This window comes from Rhinolophus hipposideros (genome assembly GCF_964194185.1).
Source record: "Rhinolophus hipposideros genome assembly, chromosome: 23".
NCBI lineage: Eukaryota > Metazoa > Chordata > Mammalia > Chiroptera > Rhinolophidae > Rhinolophus > Rhinolophus hipposideros.
The window spans coordinates 296,247-312,586 of NC_138069.1; the positions used below are offsets into that span (position 1 = coordinate 296,247).

General features: G+C 55.6%; 1 protein-coding gene across 14 annotated transcripts; it reads left to right on the forward strand.

Moving 5' to 3' along the window:
- The first annotated feature begins 1,860 nt into the window (after positions 1–1,860).
- ZNF692 (zinc finger protein 692) lies at positions 1,861–9,046 on the forward strand. 14 transcript variants are annotated; one of them, XM_081035089.1, is made up of 12 exons: positions 1,861–2,000; positions 2,392–2,576; positions 2,838–2,866; positions 3,194–3,457; positions 3,848–3,986; positions 4,079–4,201; positions 4,453–4,671; positions 4,764–4,838; positions 4,933–5,011; positions 6,048–6,162; positions 8,411–8,510; positions 8,596–9,046. In XM_081035089.1, the coding sequence occupies exons 2-12, from the start codon at positions 2,401–2,403 to the stop codon at positions 8,888–8,890; spliced, it is 1,614 nt and encodes a 537-aa protein (XP_080891215.1). In that variant the 5' UTR covers positions 1,861–2,000; positions 2,392–2,400; the 3' UTR covers positions 8,891–9,046. The 14 variants fall into 14 exon arrangements, with proteins under 14 accessions (XP_080891215.1, XP_080891222.1, XP_080891225.1 ...); XM_081035099.1 differs by having other exon boundaries at positions 1,902–2,000; positions 3,938–3,986; positions 8,596–9,042; XM_081035095.1 differs by having other exon boundaries at positions 1,902–2,000; positions 4,456–4,671; positions 8,596–8,914.
- Positions 9,047–16,340: the final 7,294 nt, after the last annotated feature.

The window sequence follows — 16,340 nt, forward strand, 5'->3', positions numbered from 1 at the left end:
AGATGGTTGGTCAGCCATGACGGGTAAGATTCCTCACGGAAGGAACAACCCAAGCCAGGTGCAACTGCGCGGGGACCACCAGGAGAACTCACGAGGTCGATAGAGGTGGGCACAGCCCCCCACCTTCCCCCAGCTAAGGAGAGCTTCTGCCTTTGTGGCTATATTCCTTCCCACAACCTGCTTGGGAAGTGAGTCAGTGATGTAATAACATCAGTTCTCCATCTATTCATATCAGTTAGTTTCTGCATAAAGTTATTGTAAGAATGGAAATAGTAGGCTGATCAATTAGGAGGAGCTGGCAATAAACCAGAAGAAAGGTGATGGTGGTCTAGTAGACTTAAAAAATGGTCCCCCGAAAGATATCAACATCATAATCCTTGGAGCCTGTGAATGTTACCTTATCTGGCAAGTACTTTGCAGATGTCACTATTTTAGTATATCAAGATGGGGAGATTATTTGGATTATCCAGGTGGGTCCTAAATGCTATCATTAGAAAGAAGCAGAGGTAGATTTGATACAGACAAGATAAAAGCAGGCAATATGACCAGGGACATAATTATTGGAGTGATGTGGCCCCAAGTCAGGGAATGCCAGCCACCACTAGAAGGTACAGGAACGGAAGGATTGTCCCCTAGATTCCTTATAGGGAGCATAGCCCTGGCAACCTCTTGATACTAAGAGTTATGGCTCCAGAACTGTGAAATAATGAATTTCTGTTTTCAGCCACCAAGTCTGTAGTGATTTGTTACAGCAACCACGGAAAATACATACAGGTGGCTTGGAGTAGGGTTCTGGCAGTGGATAGGGCCAGAAGTGATTGGATTCAAGATCTATTTTTGGAAATAGTATCAACAGGACTAGCTGATGTATATGGTGTTGGTTACAGAAGAAGAAGAGTCTAGGACAAGTCCCAGGTTTTTGTCCTGAACAAGTTGGTGGCTGATGGCAGCATGAACTGAAACAGGAGAGAGGGGCAGAGATTATTGAGTGTTTTGTGTTGGCCATAGTCATGTTTGAGAAAATATCGAGTAGACATGTATCACTGCTATGTGCCAGGCACTCTTCTAAGTTCATAACCCAGTTATCCATGGAGAATCCAGCAGGCAGTTAGATATGAGTGTGGAGCTGAAAGAAGGCTAGGTTGGCAATATAAATCAGGGCGTCATGACGTCTATTTAAAGCCATGGGGCCAATTCTATCACCCAAAAAGAGACAAGAAATGATGTAGGGCCTGAGCCAGGGATCTAGTGTATGTTTTGGTACGACAGTGGAGGAGGGTCCAACAGAGGAAAGGAGGTGCCAATGGGGAGGGAGAAAAACAGCGGTGTGTGAAATCCCAGAAGCGAGGGGGTGGTGTTGGGGAGGGAAAGGCCTGCATGGTCAGCTGTTGCTTTAATGGTGGACAGGCAGAGAAGTGCTATTTGGGGACGTGGGTGCCACAGGTGGCCTTAAGAAGCACCAGTCAAAGGACTTGGTGGCGAGGAAAGCTCCATTCGAGTGCACTGAGGAGAACATGGGAAGTGAGGACGGGTCCACAGCGAATCTAGGCAAATTTTCTGAGGACCCTTGATGCGAACAGGGGCCTTGGGGTGCAGACAGCGGTCTAATCGGTTAGCAAGGCGGCCAATTCTGCAGCACGTGTTTGCTCCCTGGTGGCAATGAGCGGGGGAGGGCGGAGGTGATTAACGTTGCGGCACAAAGTAGGAGCAGGTGCAAAGGCGACACCCCTGAGCAGGCTGGGGCTGCGTCGGCGCGCGGCAGGGACGCCCCCCCGTGTGCTCCACTTCCCCAGGCCTCCGGCCCTGCAAAGCGGGCGCGCGCCGGGGCCCCCGGCGCCAGCACCGCGGCTCCCGGCGGGCGTTGCGCGGGCGGCAGTGCGCAGGCTCGCGTCGCCGGCCTCGCCTGGCCCCGCCCGGTCCCGGCCCAGTTCCGGGCGGGGGCCGCCGAGGCGCAGGGGGCGGGCTGGTCTTAAAAGAGAAACGGCGGCGGCGCGCGCGAGGTGGGCCCCGGGGCCCCCGCCGCTGTCCGGGCCCGCGCGGGGCAGTGGGTGCGGGCGGCGGGGCGCGGTGGGTGCGGGCGGCGGGGCGCGGGTGAGGCCGCGCGGGAAGCGGGCGGCCCAGACCCCAGGCCGGCCCCGTCCTGGCACCTGCAGCCGTTCGCCCCGCCCGCGCCCCGGGACGAGGCCCCCGGAGGTCTCAGCCCCGGCGCGGCCCTCCCCTCCCCACGTCTCGGCGGGCCAGCCGGCCGCGTGCTCACGGTGGCCCTGTCCCCCCCCCCCCCACGGCGCTGGTGCCCACGGCCTGTACGAGCGGCGGGGTGGCCTGGGCCCAGTGGCAGCGAACGCTGTGGTCACGGCTCTGGCCGGCCCACGCGCGTCCTCCGCCCCGCAGGCCCCGGCCATGGCTGCCCCCCCCGCGGACGCGTCCCGCCGGCGGCGGGAGAACCGGCGGCAGCTGGATGCGCGCCGCAGCAAGTGTCGCATCCGCCTAGGCGGCCACATGGAGCAGTGGTGCCTCCTCAAAGAGCGGCTGGGCTTCTCCCTGCACTCGCAACTCGCCAAGTTCCTGCTGGACCGGTTAGGGCCGGGCAGGGATCCGGGGGCGGGCACCCGGCTGGGGGCGCAGCCCCCAAGTGTTGGCTGCTGCTGCTTCCTACCACCCCATCGCCACTGGGCAGCAGGCCTGGGATTTGTGGCCTCCCAGCGTCCTGCCCCACTCCTGTTGGTCGCCAGCAAATAGGGCACTTAGGGCTGGCCCCTTAGGTGTGTGAGTGCCCAGAACTGAGGGCAGCTGTGCTCACTGGGGCCTGACCTGACCTGCCTCTTTGCCCCTGGCAGGTACACTTCAGGCTGCGTGCTCTGTGCAGGTAGGTTGGTACTCTGGCAGACCGGGCTCAGGAGCCAGGGAGAGAGGATGGGCAACAGGGAGTGGTGTGACCCAGAAACACCCTCCTGAGGGGATGAGATCCCAGTGAGGTTGGTAAGAGTGGAACACAGGCAGTTTGATGGGGTCAGGCTGTGGGGAAGGGTGCATCACCTCAGGACATTGGGAGTTCTGGGCTCTGAAGAATGGTAAACTGGACTGGGGACCAGGGTTGTCCATGGGGGTTTAGGGGCAGCCCTGTCTGGGAGTGGCTGTCCAGGGTGAGAGTAGGACCGCCTAGCTCCTCTGACTGTCACCTTCACCCCTCCAGGTCCCAAGCCTTTGGCCCCCAAGGGTCTGCAGTATCTGGTGCTCCTGTCTCATGCCCACAGCCGAGAGTGCAGCCTGGTGCCTGGGCTGCGGGGGCCTGGGGACCGAGATGGAGGGCTTGTGTGGGAGTGCTCAGCGGGCCACACCTTCTCCTGGGGCCCTTCTTCAGGCCCCACACCTCCAGAGGAGGCCAAAGCGGCCCCCATTCCAAGTACTCCTGGGACAAACTGGTCCCTGCAGGCCAGGGGCAGGCAGGAGCCTGCAGGTAGGCCTGGGGAAAGGGGACTAGTGGAGAAAGGGAGGGGAAAGGGTCCCACTTCTGGAGCTCAGAGCCTATTTTCTAAAAATGTGCCTTTCTCAATGGAAAAACTATGCTGGCAAGGGAGTATATCCTCAAATATGTGTTTAGATATGAAAAGCAAAGTACAGAATAGGATTATGGTGTATTAACCACTCGTGGGAAAATAAGGAGAGAAAGTCTGTGTGAATGATGAAATATCTCTGGGAGGACGAGTAGATGCCTGTGGGACCAGCTAGCCACTGGGGACAGTATTGCCAAGGGCATTTCAGAGTGTACTTTCCTGTACTTGTATTTTTTGAACCGTCTCTAAAATGAAATACCCCCTCCTTCTGCCCCTTCCTTCTCCTTCCTAAGAAGCCTCCCAGGATTCAGACCTTAGTCTCCAGCTGTCCTCATCCCTCCAGCCCAGAGTTTCTGCCCCTTTGACCCCACGTGTGCCAACAGGTTTGGAATCTGAGCATGAAGAGAAGACTCAGGAGACCAGGTTGCCCAGGTGAGGCTGGGGTTGAGAAGGACAGGATAGACCGGGGTGGACAGTGGGGGTGGGGGAGCAGCACTAAAGGCTTGTCTTCCTTGGACCTGCAGGAAGTTGGAACGCCCACCAGAGTCCTTCCTGTCCCCAGAAGAAAAGGTGGAGGAGGAAGATGAGGGTGAAGAGGAGATGCTCAGTGATGCCAGCCCATGGACCTACAGCTCCTCCCCAGACGAGCAAGTTGGGGCAGAGGGAGGAGCAGAAAAGGGAGGGCATGGGTGGGGAGGGGAGAAAGAACTGGAGGCTGGGAATTGGGTGGAAAAGTGGAGTTAGACTCCAGGGCAGAATGAAGGCTGAACTCAGGGTGAGTGGAGGCCTGGGGCAGGGTTGTTTGAAGTTGCGGATCTTTTCAATTCAGGAGTGGAGTGGGCCTGGGGCTGGCTGAGGGCCCAGGGAGACAATGCTCTCCTCTTCATTCTGCTTTCAGCAGTGAGCCAGATGCCCCCAGATCGTCCCCTTCTCCTGTTACCCATGCAGTTAAGGAGGGAAAGACACCCCCAGCTCCTGCAGCTGCCCCCAGCTCTGCTGGGCCACCCCCACCGGCATCCTCACTGTGTTCTGGGGCTCCTCCACCTGTGGGAAGCGGGGCACAGCCGGCGCTAAGCGGGACACCTCAAGCAGCCCAGCAAACTGAGGCCCTGGCCAGGTAACCTGATGGCTGCAGGGGTGGGTAGGGTTGGGGGTGTACCCTGGGCCGTGCACTGCTTCGAGGCTCTCTTCCCACTCTGCTGCTCATAGCCCTGGGAGTCCGTCCCTGTCTGCTCTGGCTCTGGCTTGGGAGGAGGACGCACAGATCGGCCCTCGGAGAGTTAGGTAGAACTGCGGAGGCCCTGGGGCCGGCTGAGAGGAGGGAGGGCAGCTAAGAGAACCTGAGTGGTCCTCATGCTTCTCCCTATCCTGCCCCCAGGAAAGCGGCCAGAAGAGAGCTGCTGCCCTGTGATTTCCCAGGCTGCGGAAGGATCTTCTCCAACCGGCAGTACCTGAATGTGAGGGTGTGAGGGGCCCAGCTTGGGTTCTGTGGAGGAGCTAAGGCTACGGAGCCTAGGGCGGGGGTGGGAGCCAGGGAGAGAGGGCTGCCTGCAGTTAACAGGCACAGGCTAACCTCAGACACAGCTGCTGCCACAGCAGCTGAGGACCACACAGAGGTGACAGCAGTGTCCTCAGGTGCTCTGGTTGATAGCAACTTTTCTGTGTGCTTAACTATTGGTCTTGGTACCCAAGGGAATAGGTACTGCTGCTGTCCATTTTTGTAGATAGGGAAGCTGAGGCACAAGCTTGAGCACTGCCCAGGGGGCCTCAGCTAGTATGTAATAGTGTGCAGTCCTGAGTCCACACTCAGCCATGTCACCTGCAGGCTGGGAGCCGGTGCTGTCCCCAGCCTCACTGCAGGACAGGTTGGAGGCACAGGGCAGGTCCCGAGGTGGGCCCACACCGAGGGCTGCTGCTTGCGGGGAGGTAGGCAGTCCCCAGGTGACAGAGAAGCTCATGACAGTACGGGAACCTGTTCACAGAGGCAGCAGCTCCCAGCAGCAGTTAACTTGGGGAAGGGAGACTGGAGCGGGACCCCACACAGTTTGGTGGGGGAGATGTGAAAGTAGGTTGGAAAGAAGAGAGGTCCTAGCAGTACTTGGGCCTTCCAGGCTGAAGAACACACTGCCCAGAAAGGTGCTCCAGCTTGACAGTGGGCACTTCAGAGCAGGTACAGCAGAAAAGAGCACGATGTATTCCTCCGTGAGCTAAGGCCGGCAGTGGTACTGGTGTACTTCGACAGTCATGCCGCCATGATGTGTGCCTGTCCCCGCACGCAGCACACCCATGCTTAGGGAACTGCAAGTGCAGTTCAGGGGACTAGGCACTGGAAGGGATGTTGTGGCAAAGTGGTGAGATCATGGAAGTCGAGGGCAAAGTTTGCAGTTGGGATGGAATCAGGATGCTTGTGAGTAGGTGACGGGGAACTGCTGGGGTCAGTATGGGACACAGGAGCCCAGCTGTGGGGTCAGCTCAGGCAGTGTCCTTTCCTAGCACCACAAGAAGTACCAGCACATCCACCAGAAGTCCTTCTCCTGCCCAGAGCCAGCCTGTGGGAAGTCCTTCAACTTTAAGAAGCACCTGAAGGAACATGTGAAACTGCACAGTGGTCAGTGGGGAAAATGCCTCCTTACCTCCCCTTGTGGGGTCTGTCACCTCCTCCTACAGGGTTCATCACCTCCCCCTGTGGGCCCCATCACCACTTCTATGCAAGTCCCCTCACATGCTCAGTGGGTGGCTCTCGCGCACACACTCCTCCTGTGTTCCCTGTGTTGAGCACTGACTCTTGTAGGTTCTGGGAGCTCTCAGGGAATGAGCAGGCAGCCCTCACCTCGTGAGATGTGCCCTCTGGAGATAAGAACAGCCAGAGAGATGAAGGCAGGGCTAGTGAGGAGGGTGGGGGAGAAGCTGCTCTGTGGAAGGGAAGGTGCTCTGAACAAAGGCCTCAGTGAAGGGGTGAAGGAGACTTGTCTACCGCCGTGGGCACAGCATGGGAAGGAAGGGAGAGCAGACAGGTACCGCGGGCCCTGACTACCATGAAGATGGCTTAGCTTCTGGCTGCATGAGATGGGCCATCTCGGTCTTGAGCAGTGGAGCAGCTGACTTTAAAAGGAGTGCTGTGGCTGTCATGTGGAGAGTAGGCACTGCAGCAGTTTAGTGGGCAGTGACAGTGTCCTGGAGTGTGATGGTGGAGCCAGGACGGCTGCTGTGGGAAGGACATATTGGCCACAGGTGGGACTGGCAGGGAGGACTCGGGGGTGACTTGGAGGTTTCCAGTCTGAGCAACTGGGCAGAAGGAGATGTGAGTTCCTGAAATGAGGGACACGTGGGCTTCAGGAAAGTGACATTTTATTAGGGCCGTGCTAAGTGGGCATCTCAAAAGATGTGACTAGAGTCCGGGGAGGTTGGACTAAGAAAAGTCTGTTCGTTACGAGCACATGGGTGGTGTTGGAGCTGTGGGTAGCTTGTTGCACATGGAGGGGTGAGCCCAGGTAGAGGAGAGGTCTAAGTAGGCAGGGGCTGTCAGGCAGGGGTAGAGACTGGGATCTGAGGAGCCAAGTGAACAGAGTGCTGGTGGGCAGGGGGCTTTGCCTGTGCCACAGGCCTGAGCAAGATGATGATGACAGGCCACCAAGTATGGTGGGAAGCCAACCTTGACCAGATGGTATGTGACAAGGGAGATGACAGCCAGAAGGGAGTGGATTCATGGCAGGAAGGAGCTAAAGAAGGGGAGACAGTGAGTCTGGACAATTCTGGAGTTTCAAGCAGAGAATTGGGGTCTTATCTGGAGGGCTGTGAGCTTGGGGCACAGAAATGGGACTGGTCACGCAGAGAGGAAAGGTGTGTTGACCTGGGTGGGACGGGCCACCATGAGTCTGTGAGAAGGGGAGTGTCTCAGGCACAGTGGGAGGGCAGCCACAGTGAGTAGTTACATGTTGGCTGGTGGATTAGGTGGGGGTGAGGGTGGGCATTTTCCCTTGGCCTTTCTTGGTGCTGCTGGAATGGGGCTCGTGGAGAGAAGGTGGCATGAGCATGGCCTTGTGGATTCCAGAGAGGGAAAGAGTTGACCAGGGAAGTACAGAGGCATGAGAGCACTTGAGACTTGTAGCTGTGCATTAAAGGAAAGGCTAGGTGTGCCCTCTCAGCACACACGCCAGGCCTGAAGCAAGCCCAGAGTTGTATTTATCCTGAATCGGTTTTAACCTAGTGGGGACAGCTGAGGGAGAGAGGGACAGGTGAATCAATGGTGTCAGTGAAGGAAGGCTACACACGCCCTGGAAACGGAGCTAGGTGTTGGGTGCGGAGGAGCAGGGGCATTGTGGGAACGTGTTGGGCGCTGGACTGGCAGCCTGTATTTTGGGATTGTCATACAGGGACAAGGTAGATTATTGTAGTGTTTTCTGGTTGGAACTAGGATACTTAAATTGCGATTTCAAGCTGGTATGGTGATGAGAGTGGTGGTTGAGGGGCTGGGGGACCAGGTCAGTGAAGGTCGGGAACAGAAGTGCGTGCTGGTCATGTAGGAAACAACCGACAGCATGAGTGGCTGGGGAGGCCCGGAGTGCAGGGGCGTGATACGGATGACAGCTGTGTGTGCATGTGCGTGTGTGCGTGTGTGTGTGGTCTGATGGCAGGGTGTATGGAACCGTGGTGGGACAGGTCTGCAGGACGCCTTGAGAAGCTTGGAGGTAGCAGGGGCCAGGTTCAGGGAAAAAGGAGATGGGTTGCTGCTAACAGCCACAGGGCATTGCTGGGCGGGGATGGTGGTATATGCAGGCTGAATGGCAGCGGGTGAGTTGGGGGGCCAGGAGTGGCCACACTGGAGATGGATGCTGGGGTGTCCCCATGCCCCACAGACACCCGGGACTACATCTGTGAGTTCTGCGCCCGGTCTTTCCGCACTGGCAGTAACCTGCTCATCCACCGACGCATTCACACTGGAGAGAAGCCCCTGCAGTGAGTGTGCAGAGGTGTGGGAGGGGTGATGGGACACCTGGGCAGCAGCCGAGACTCCTTCCTGTCCCCACTGTCTCTGGCTCAGGTGCGAGATCTGCGGGTTCACTTGCCGCCAGAAGGCCTCCCTGAACTGGCACCGGCGCAAGCACGTGGAAACCGCAGCCACACTGCGCTTCCCCTGTGAGGTCTGCGGCAAGCGCTTTGAGAAGCCAGACAGCGTTGCAGCTCACTGCAGCAAAAGCCACCCGGCCTTGCTCTTGGCCCCATCGGAGTCTCCGCGCCCACTAGAGCCCTGTCCCAGCATCTGTGCCCCTGCGCCCCTGGGGTCAGGTGATGGGTGCAGGCCCTCTGGGGCTCTGACCCTGCTGCCTCAGCAGTGACCCCAGGCTCTGAAAAGGAGCAAAGAGAGCCCGGAGGCCTGGTCTTTGGGAACTAGGGTGCAAGAAAGTAGGCTGAGGGCAGGACTGGACTCTGGGGCCAGAGTCAGACTGCTTTAGTGTTCCTAAAGGACAGAATAAATCCAGGATTTTACATGGATATGTGTGGGCAGAGCAAGTGTTTTTGACCCTGGGGCACAGGAACCCTGATTGCTTTGGAGGCAAAATCTGCTAAGTGTGCAGCACAGGGCAGGCGCTTTTTCTATCTGCATGCCCCCACCTGCCCCCACCTGAAGGACCCAGCTTGCTTTCCCAATTTGGGCCCTTTACTGTGGATTATCATTCTTGCACTGTGACAGAAGGGAGAGCACTAAGTCATTCTGAAGGGATAGATGAACAGGACTAAAGGTATGTGACCCTGAGCCATGTTTGTTCTCTCCACTGACCAAGAGAAGCAAATGTACAGTGCCCTGAGGAGTCGTGCAAAATCCAGGGGGCCGTCCTAGCAGTGTTGCTGAACTGCTTTGGGCACTTTGAAAGGGCCTGGCTCTTGGATCATTCCTGAAGTCTGCAGAGACACAGCCTCAGGCTGGAAAAAGGAGCCTCTTGGCATCTGGAACCCAAACACACAACTCTATTTTACTTGCCATAAGCAACAAATTGCTGGCAGTTCCAGGGAATTTTCCACCCTTCCCTGTTGCCTCCATGGAGACGTTCCCTGTGACTCAGAGCTTGACTTGAAGATCACAGATGCTCCACTGGGCAGTGCCTGGCTTTGTGGATCCAGGTGGTCTTGGCCCAGGTCCCAGGGCTAATGTCTCCCACCTGACTGGAGAACAGTCCTGAGAGGCACCTTGATCTGGACACCATCAGGTCTGGCCTTGGGAACAGGAGGCTGGCCATGCTGACGGTTCCCAGCCACCTTCCCGTGGGTGAGCCATCTCTCCAAGGCAGCAGGCTGTGCACTTCTGGCATTCAGACATCCTCCAGTGATGCGAGCTCCCACACCATCTCTGCCTACAAACTCCCCATCTCTCAGAAGCCCGGAAGAAAGCAGCAGAGAGGCTAATGGGTGGAACCAAGAGGCAGGAAGGGCAAGTGGGATGTGCCAGTGGTCACATCTGTGATCATTACCTGAAGAGTCAAGACAGTAAACTACCAGGAAAGGAGTAGAGCACATTTAGGCTGGAAAAGGAAGAACAGAGAAATCAGCACCCATGTGGGGGCTACGGGAAATAAGCACCTGAGAGTACTGCCGCGATGGGGGTGGGGACACCCCCCCCCAAGCTCTCCCGCAGGGTATGGGACCTCATCCTGATTCCACCACCTACCCCATAGAGACAGAAGGGCTGGGGACAGGAAAAGGGCTGACAAAGGAAGTAGGTGTAGGGACCCGGCAGGAGGCCACGCATCTTTCCAGACCTCCCATGTGTGAATTGGCCCGATGGCCTGTGCTTGCCCAGCCCTCTCCAGGGAAGCTTCTCAGCAAAGCTTCGTCAACTGGGACACAAGAAGCCCCTGATTTTCCTGTCCTGCCTGCTCAGTCAAGATGAGGGCAACAGCTGCAGTGGCCTGGGTGGCGGCGATGGCTCGAGCACACGCGTGGGCCCACTGGTGCTGAGACAGCGAGCGGCTGTGGCTGAAGCATTAGCGTCACTGGGCACACGGTGCCGGACGCTTGCCCAAGTACGCCTTGCGGTGCAGCGCCAGCTTGGAGCCCACACTGAAGGCCTTGCCGCACTCGGGGCACTTGTGGGGCTTGTGGGCAGCATGATTGGGCCGGTGCACGTTGAGGTTGGACACGCACGTGAAGCGCTTGCCGCACATTTCACAGCAGTAAGGCTGCTCATCTGAGTGCGTGCGTCCGTGTTTGGTGAAGTCCGAGCGGTCACTGAAGCGGGGGCCGTCCTCGGAACATGCAGGCCTCTCGCCCGTATGGACGCGCTCGTGCACCACCAGGTCGGAGCGCTGCCGGAAGCCTGCGCCACAGGAGGCCAGGCGTGCGGCCACGCAGCACCGTGGAGCTCTCGCTGAAGCGGCGCTTACAGTTGCCACTCGCGTGGGGCTTCTTACCTGTGCGTGTGCTGGTGGCGCACCAGCGTGGCACTCTCCAAGAATCCCTTGCCGCACTCGGGGCATTTAAAGGGCTTCTTGCCCCAGTGCGTCTGCAAGATGTCGCGTTAGCATGGAGCTCTTGCCAAAGTTGGTGCCGCACACGCCACATGAGTGCGCTTCTGGAGCACGTGGCTGCCAGGGAGCAGAGTCCCGGGGCTGTGGGCCAAGTGCATGCACGCATGGTTCTGCAGCCCTGCCCTGCTACAGAAGGCCCGCGGGCAGCGTGTGCAGCAAAGCGAGCCGGTGGTGGTGCCCCTCGGGTGCGCCCGCGCTTGGTGGAAACGCAGTGCACTCTGGCGGAACGTGCGGGCACACAGCGGACAGCGGCGCCGGGCGGTGTGGGAAGCGGCGGCCGCAGATGCGGCAGGGGCAGGAGCGGTGCACGCTTCGGTGCAGACCGAGGCGGCTGCTGTGGCGGAAGCGCTGGCCGCGTTCGCTGCAGATACAGAGCGTCCGGCCGGCGTGGGCGTGTCGGTGCACCGGCAGCTCCGGCAGCTCCGGCGCAGCGCTCGCCGCAGTCCTGGCAGCGGAAGCGGCGGTCGCTGCTTTGGGCGCGCTCTGCTGCAGAAGCACCGAACTGTAGCGCAAGTTCTTGCCACACTCACTGCACGCGTAAGGCCTGTCTGCGGCCGCTTCTGATGCAGCAATCATGGTGAGAGCCAGGTGTGCGCTCTCGGGCTGCAGGCTGGGGGCTCTGCTGGCTGGGAAGAGTGCCGCTCACGCTCCGGGGTCCATCTCCAGCTGCAGATTATTTTCAGTTTTCTTAAGACCTGAAAAGGGGGTGATAGCAGAGGGAAAAGGGGGAGACCTGGAAAGTCGGTCTGCGGATTTCAGGGTTCCTTCTCTCCTGGGCAGGTGCTGTAGCTTGTCTGCCAGGCACCGTGAGCCCTGCAGAGAGAAGGTCACTGTGTACAGAGGTGCGATCACAGACTACCGATTCCATTCTCCAAGAGGAGGCAAAGCAATGGGAGTCCTAGAAATGTGGCGTGGGGGTCTTTGTGCCACCATGAAGGGCAGGAGGGACTCGCCTTTAGGACACTGCTCAGGGGAGGAGGAGGCCCAGCCTTCTCTGGCCTTAGACTGGGGTCTTGGCGTGGAGACGCACCCAGAGATGACCAGGGCAATGAGAAGGCCCCTGGGCCTGGACCACACCAACACCTGCCTCTGAGACCGTTTCCCGAGGCCTGGTCTGGAAAGCATGAACACATCCAGCAGCGGCAGCAGACTGGGCTAAGGCTCAGAAGAGGATGAGGCCTGGGCAATGGAATACTTCCCTTCTGAAACCCCAAAGCATTGCTCCCTGGCTTTGGACAACGTTTGACAAAGTCACTCCACACCAGTGTGCAATTGGGATGTTCCCTAGCATAGCTGTGAGAAAGCAACTCATGACCCAGGAAAGGGGTGGAAAGGGAGTGTGGAAAATTCTCAGAAAGTATTATTAAAAGTTGCTGCCTTGTCTGAGAAGTGCCTTTCACATTTTCAGAGAAGGCTGAGAAGGGAGGGGCGTCCTTTCTAATTCTCAGGGCTTCCAAGTTGCTTACAAACGTTCTACAGACTCCCTGCTCAGGTCCAGGGATCCGAGAACCTGGAGTAGCACAGAAGCCCCTTCCCAGGGACAGAATCTGCACTGCTATCCTTTATTTCAAATCATGTCCCCAAATCCTTTTGACCAGTCGGTCCAGGCAGCTGCCTGGGTGCAGGGTCTCCTGTGCCCATGAGTTAGAGCACAGACAGGCTGCCCTCCACATCTGGTCAGCCTCATCACTGACTGCTTCCCTTAAGCCCAATGGATCTGTCCCAGCTCACTTCAGTGGGACACTGGAGATTAGGTATAGTCGCTATCAGTTATAGGCTATGTCACCCAACAGATCAGGGAGAGGAAGCAAAATGATCAGTCATTTTCTTATTAGCACATGGAAACTCCTAAATACCCAGAGCTCTGGTTGAAACACTCCATAGATGGAGTTCTCATCTTTTGGATGTAAGTGGGTCCAATTGAAAAAGGCTTGGAAGCCACAAACCTGCAGGTTTGGCTCTGGAGCTTCTGTTCCCCTCTGCCCTGGGCAGGGGTGCCTGGGGAGCAGGAGGTGCTGTAAGAGGGACAGCATGCATTTAAACTGAGAATAGGGGAGAGAAAGAAGTGACAAATGTTTCCTGGAGGAGGGTATTTTTCAATGGACGTTTTCAAATATGAGAAACTAACAACAGTATCACCTTCACTCACCCACCTTCAGCATCTATCTACATTATACTCTTCTGTTTCATCTATGACACTCCCTCAGACTTCCCCCCGCATCTGGAGTATTTTAAATCCCATACGTCTTATTCAAAGAGGATGACTCCCAGAGCAGACTTCAGAGGGAGTCTCTACTTCTTCCAGAGGGAACTTTCTGCCCAGACACTTGGGCCGCTGACTCTATCTGGTGGTCAACTTAAAGGAATGTTAGTATTCATGTGAATAAAACCCTCAAGACTCAGTGGTTGACCCCAAATGCCACAGAGAGCAATGTTCATGCCCTGGTGATTGTCCCACCTCACCTGGGGGCATCCAAGGACCACAGACCTCTCAGGCCAAGTTTCTGGGAACCTAACCCCTGCACATGACCAAGGAAGGTAAGACAAGCACGCAAACACAGATGTGCACACAGATGGCACCTGACCAAGATATCATTCCCTATGACCGAGGTGGAGTGAGAGACGCTGGTCTCAGAAGCAGGTCTGCTGCTTGAGTGCAGGCCACACCCCTCAGGTCCCCCTTCTGTCCCTCACTCCATGCTACAGCTTATGCTGGAAGCAAAGGTGCCTGTGCCTGTGAGGAAATCTGAAAGAAAAAGTAACATATGACTGCGCCAAAAAAAAGAACAATTTCTAGACTGTCCCAACCACCACTTTCCTGATTGAGACTTTTGAAGTTGTTGTACCACCAAAGTTAAATTAACCAAAGTTAAATTTCTTTTACTTTGGAAAAACATAAGTACAAGGTTAGAAAAAAATAAACTTGGAAAGAGGTTAGGGGATAAATAGGTGTGAATTGGTGACAAGGCCTAGTTGTTCAATGCTTTAAAGTATTTTAGTACCTTCCAAGCATTTAATACTTACAAATATTTACAACCACTGTAATTAATAAAATACTGATACCAAGGGGTAAGATAAACCGATGGAGAAAGTTAACATTCACAGTAGGTTAAAGATAAACTGAGTTTCATACATGACTTTATTTTTGTTTCTTAACAGATGTGCAGGTAGGTATGTCACATCTAACTGACCACATCTTACAGGTCGAGTGCAGGAATCAGTCAGGATTGAGCACATTTACTAACACTGTGCTATGAACAGCTCTGCCATGCTTCTCCTCAGACAGCATGAACGTTCTGTTCCCCCTTAAGTGCTCTATTGGGCCTGCATTTCCGGGACGGGATGAAGACCAGTGCACGTTGCCCGGAAGCCAGACTTGGGGCAAATGGTCTGGGCTGCAGGTTGGGGCTGAGGGCTGTCCCAGCTGTGATGTCCATTAGCCAGAGCCATGAACCACATGTAGGACTGAGCACTTGAAAGGTCCAAATGGAAATGTGCCGTAAGGGTCAAGTACACTCCTGATTTCGAACACTTAGTATGGAAAAAGAATGCAAAATATCCCATTAATAATGTTTAATGTTGATTATGTTGAAATTTGGAGATATATTGGGTTAAATGAAATATAGCATTGCAATTAATTTCACCTGTTTTTAAGAAAAGTGACGATTACAAATGCAGCTCACATTTTCTTCTATCAGATAGTGCTTGCCCAAATGGCTTTTCCGAATCCTGGGACAATATACAAAGGGAAGCGGCCCAGCTCACAGCCTCTGGGGGTTTGCCTGGGAGGTCACTGACTGCCATGACACTTAGAGCCTCAGTAACCAAACAGGGCCATTCCTGTCATTTTGCAAGACTGCGCCCTGGCGACCCCTCCCGAGGGGTCCATCTGCTCTCCTGGAAAGCGGATGCATGCACTGTTCCCCAGGTGTTACCAGCATCAACATATGATGACTGACAAGGAGAAAATTCTGGCATGTTCTGAATTAAATTACAGCAGCTGGGCAATGACAGAGAGACAGGACTACAAATCTGTTAATGGCTGCTGATGAGCTAGGAAAAGATATCACATTCCTGTGTCGCCTGCTGGAACTTTGGATTAATTTCCAGATTTTCTCAGCCAGGCACCATCTAACCCCAGGAACCCCTCTTGTTTACATGAGGGCTTTCCAGGTTGCTGCCCAGCTCATCCACAGCATGGACATTTCTTGCCATGGTCTCTGCTAACTCAGAACTGATCCCACATCACTTTCCTCCAGCCCTTTGCCTAAAGGTCATGAAAATTCTTTCAGACTATGTCCTTCTTCCCCTTTGCCCCTACTAGAAATGCTTGCAAAACTCTGGGATGACAGACAAGCTGTCTTTTCTACCTAGCCATGCTGCTGGTGCTTTAGACACCATGCCCCAAGATCTGTCTTTTATCTGGCATTTTGGCTTCATAAAACCTTGAGGAACAAAGACTTCAGTCGTGCAAGTTAAAGATTTTTGATTTAACAACGCTCATGTGTTTTCCCCTTTTTATATTCCCAGTAGTCCTTTGAGGTGGGTACCACTGGTTACCCCCATGTGACCCGAGGTGACCCCATGTGACCTGCTGCACAAGCGCAGCAGATGAGTACTGGGACAGGAAAGGGATGACAGGCCCCATGTATGGCCTATGTCTAGCTAGAGTGGCCCATGTCTAGCTCTGCCAACAGTACCAACCCTTCTCGGCCCCAGCTGCTTGGCAGCAGTTCCATAGAAAGCCCTAGGCAGCCCCAGGGACCACACCTCAGTGACAGAGCTGGGTCTTTGTGCACAGCGCTGATCCCTTGTGGCCCTGGGGGAAAGGAAACTGTGGGCATTGGCAGAAGTGGCTTAGGGTGCGGTACCTGCATTTGGGAGAAGTTATTCTTCTGCTCATCTGTCTCTGGATCCCCACCCCTACCCCAGCCCCAATGACACTGTTGTGTCCAGGATTCTGAGACAACCCTAGAGGAAGCTGAAATCTACATCCACAGAGAAGCAAACTATCCACTTTTCACTCTCAGGTGAAGGAGGAATAAGGTGTGGAAAAGTTTACCTGGCCCTCTGAAGCCTGCTTTGGGGCCTTTCCACTCATTGTGCCTTCCACCCAGAAAGACCTTTCCCCTTACATTCAGGGCTCTGGTCCAATAACCTCTGCAGAAAAGCTCCATTGAGCATCCCACCCATACGCCACCCCGTACTTGGCTTTATTCTGAGTTATCAATGAAAGCAACAGGACCCAGTGATTTCCATCCAC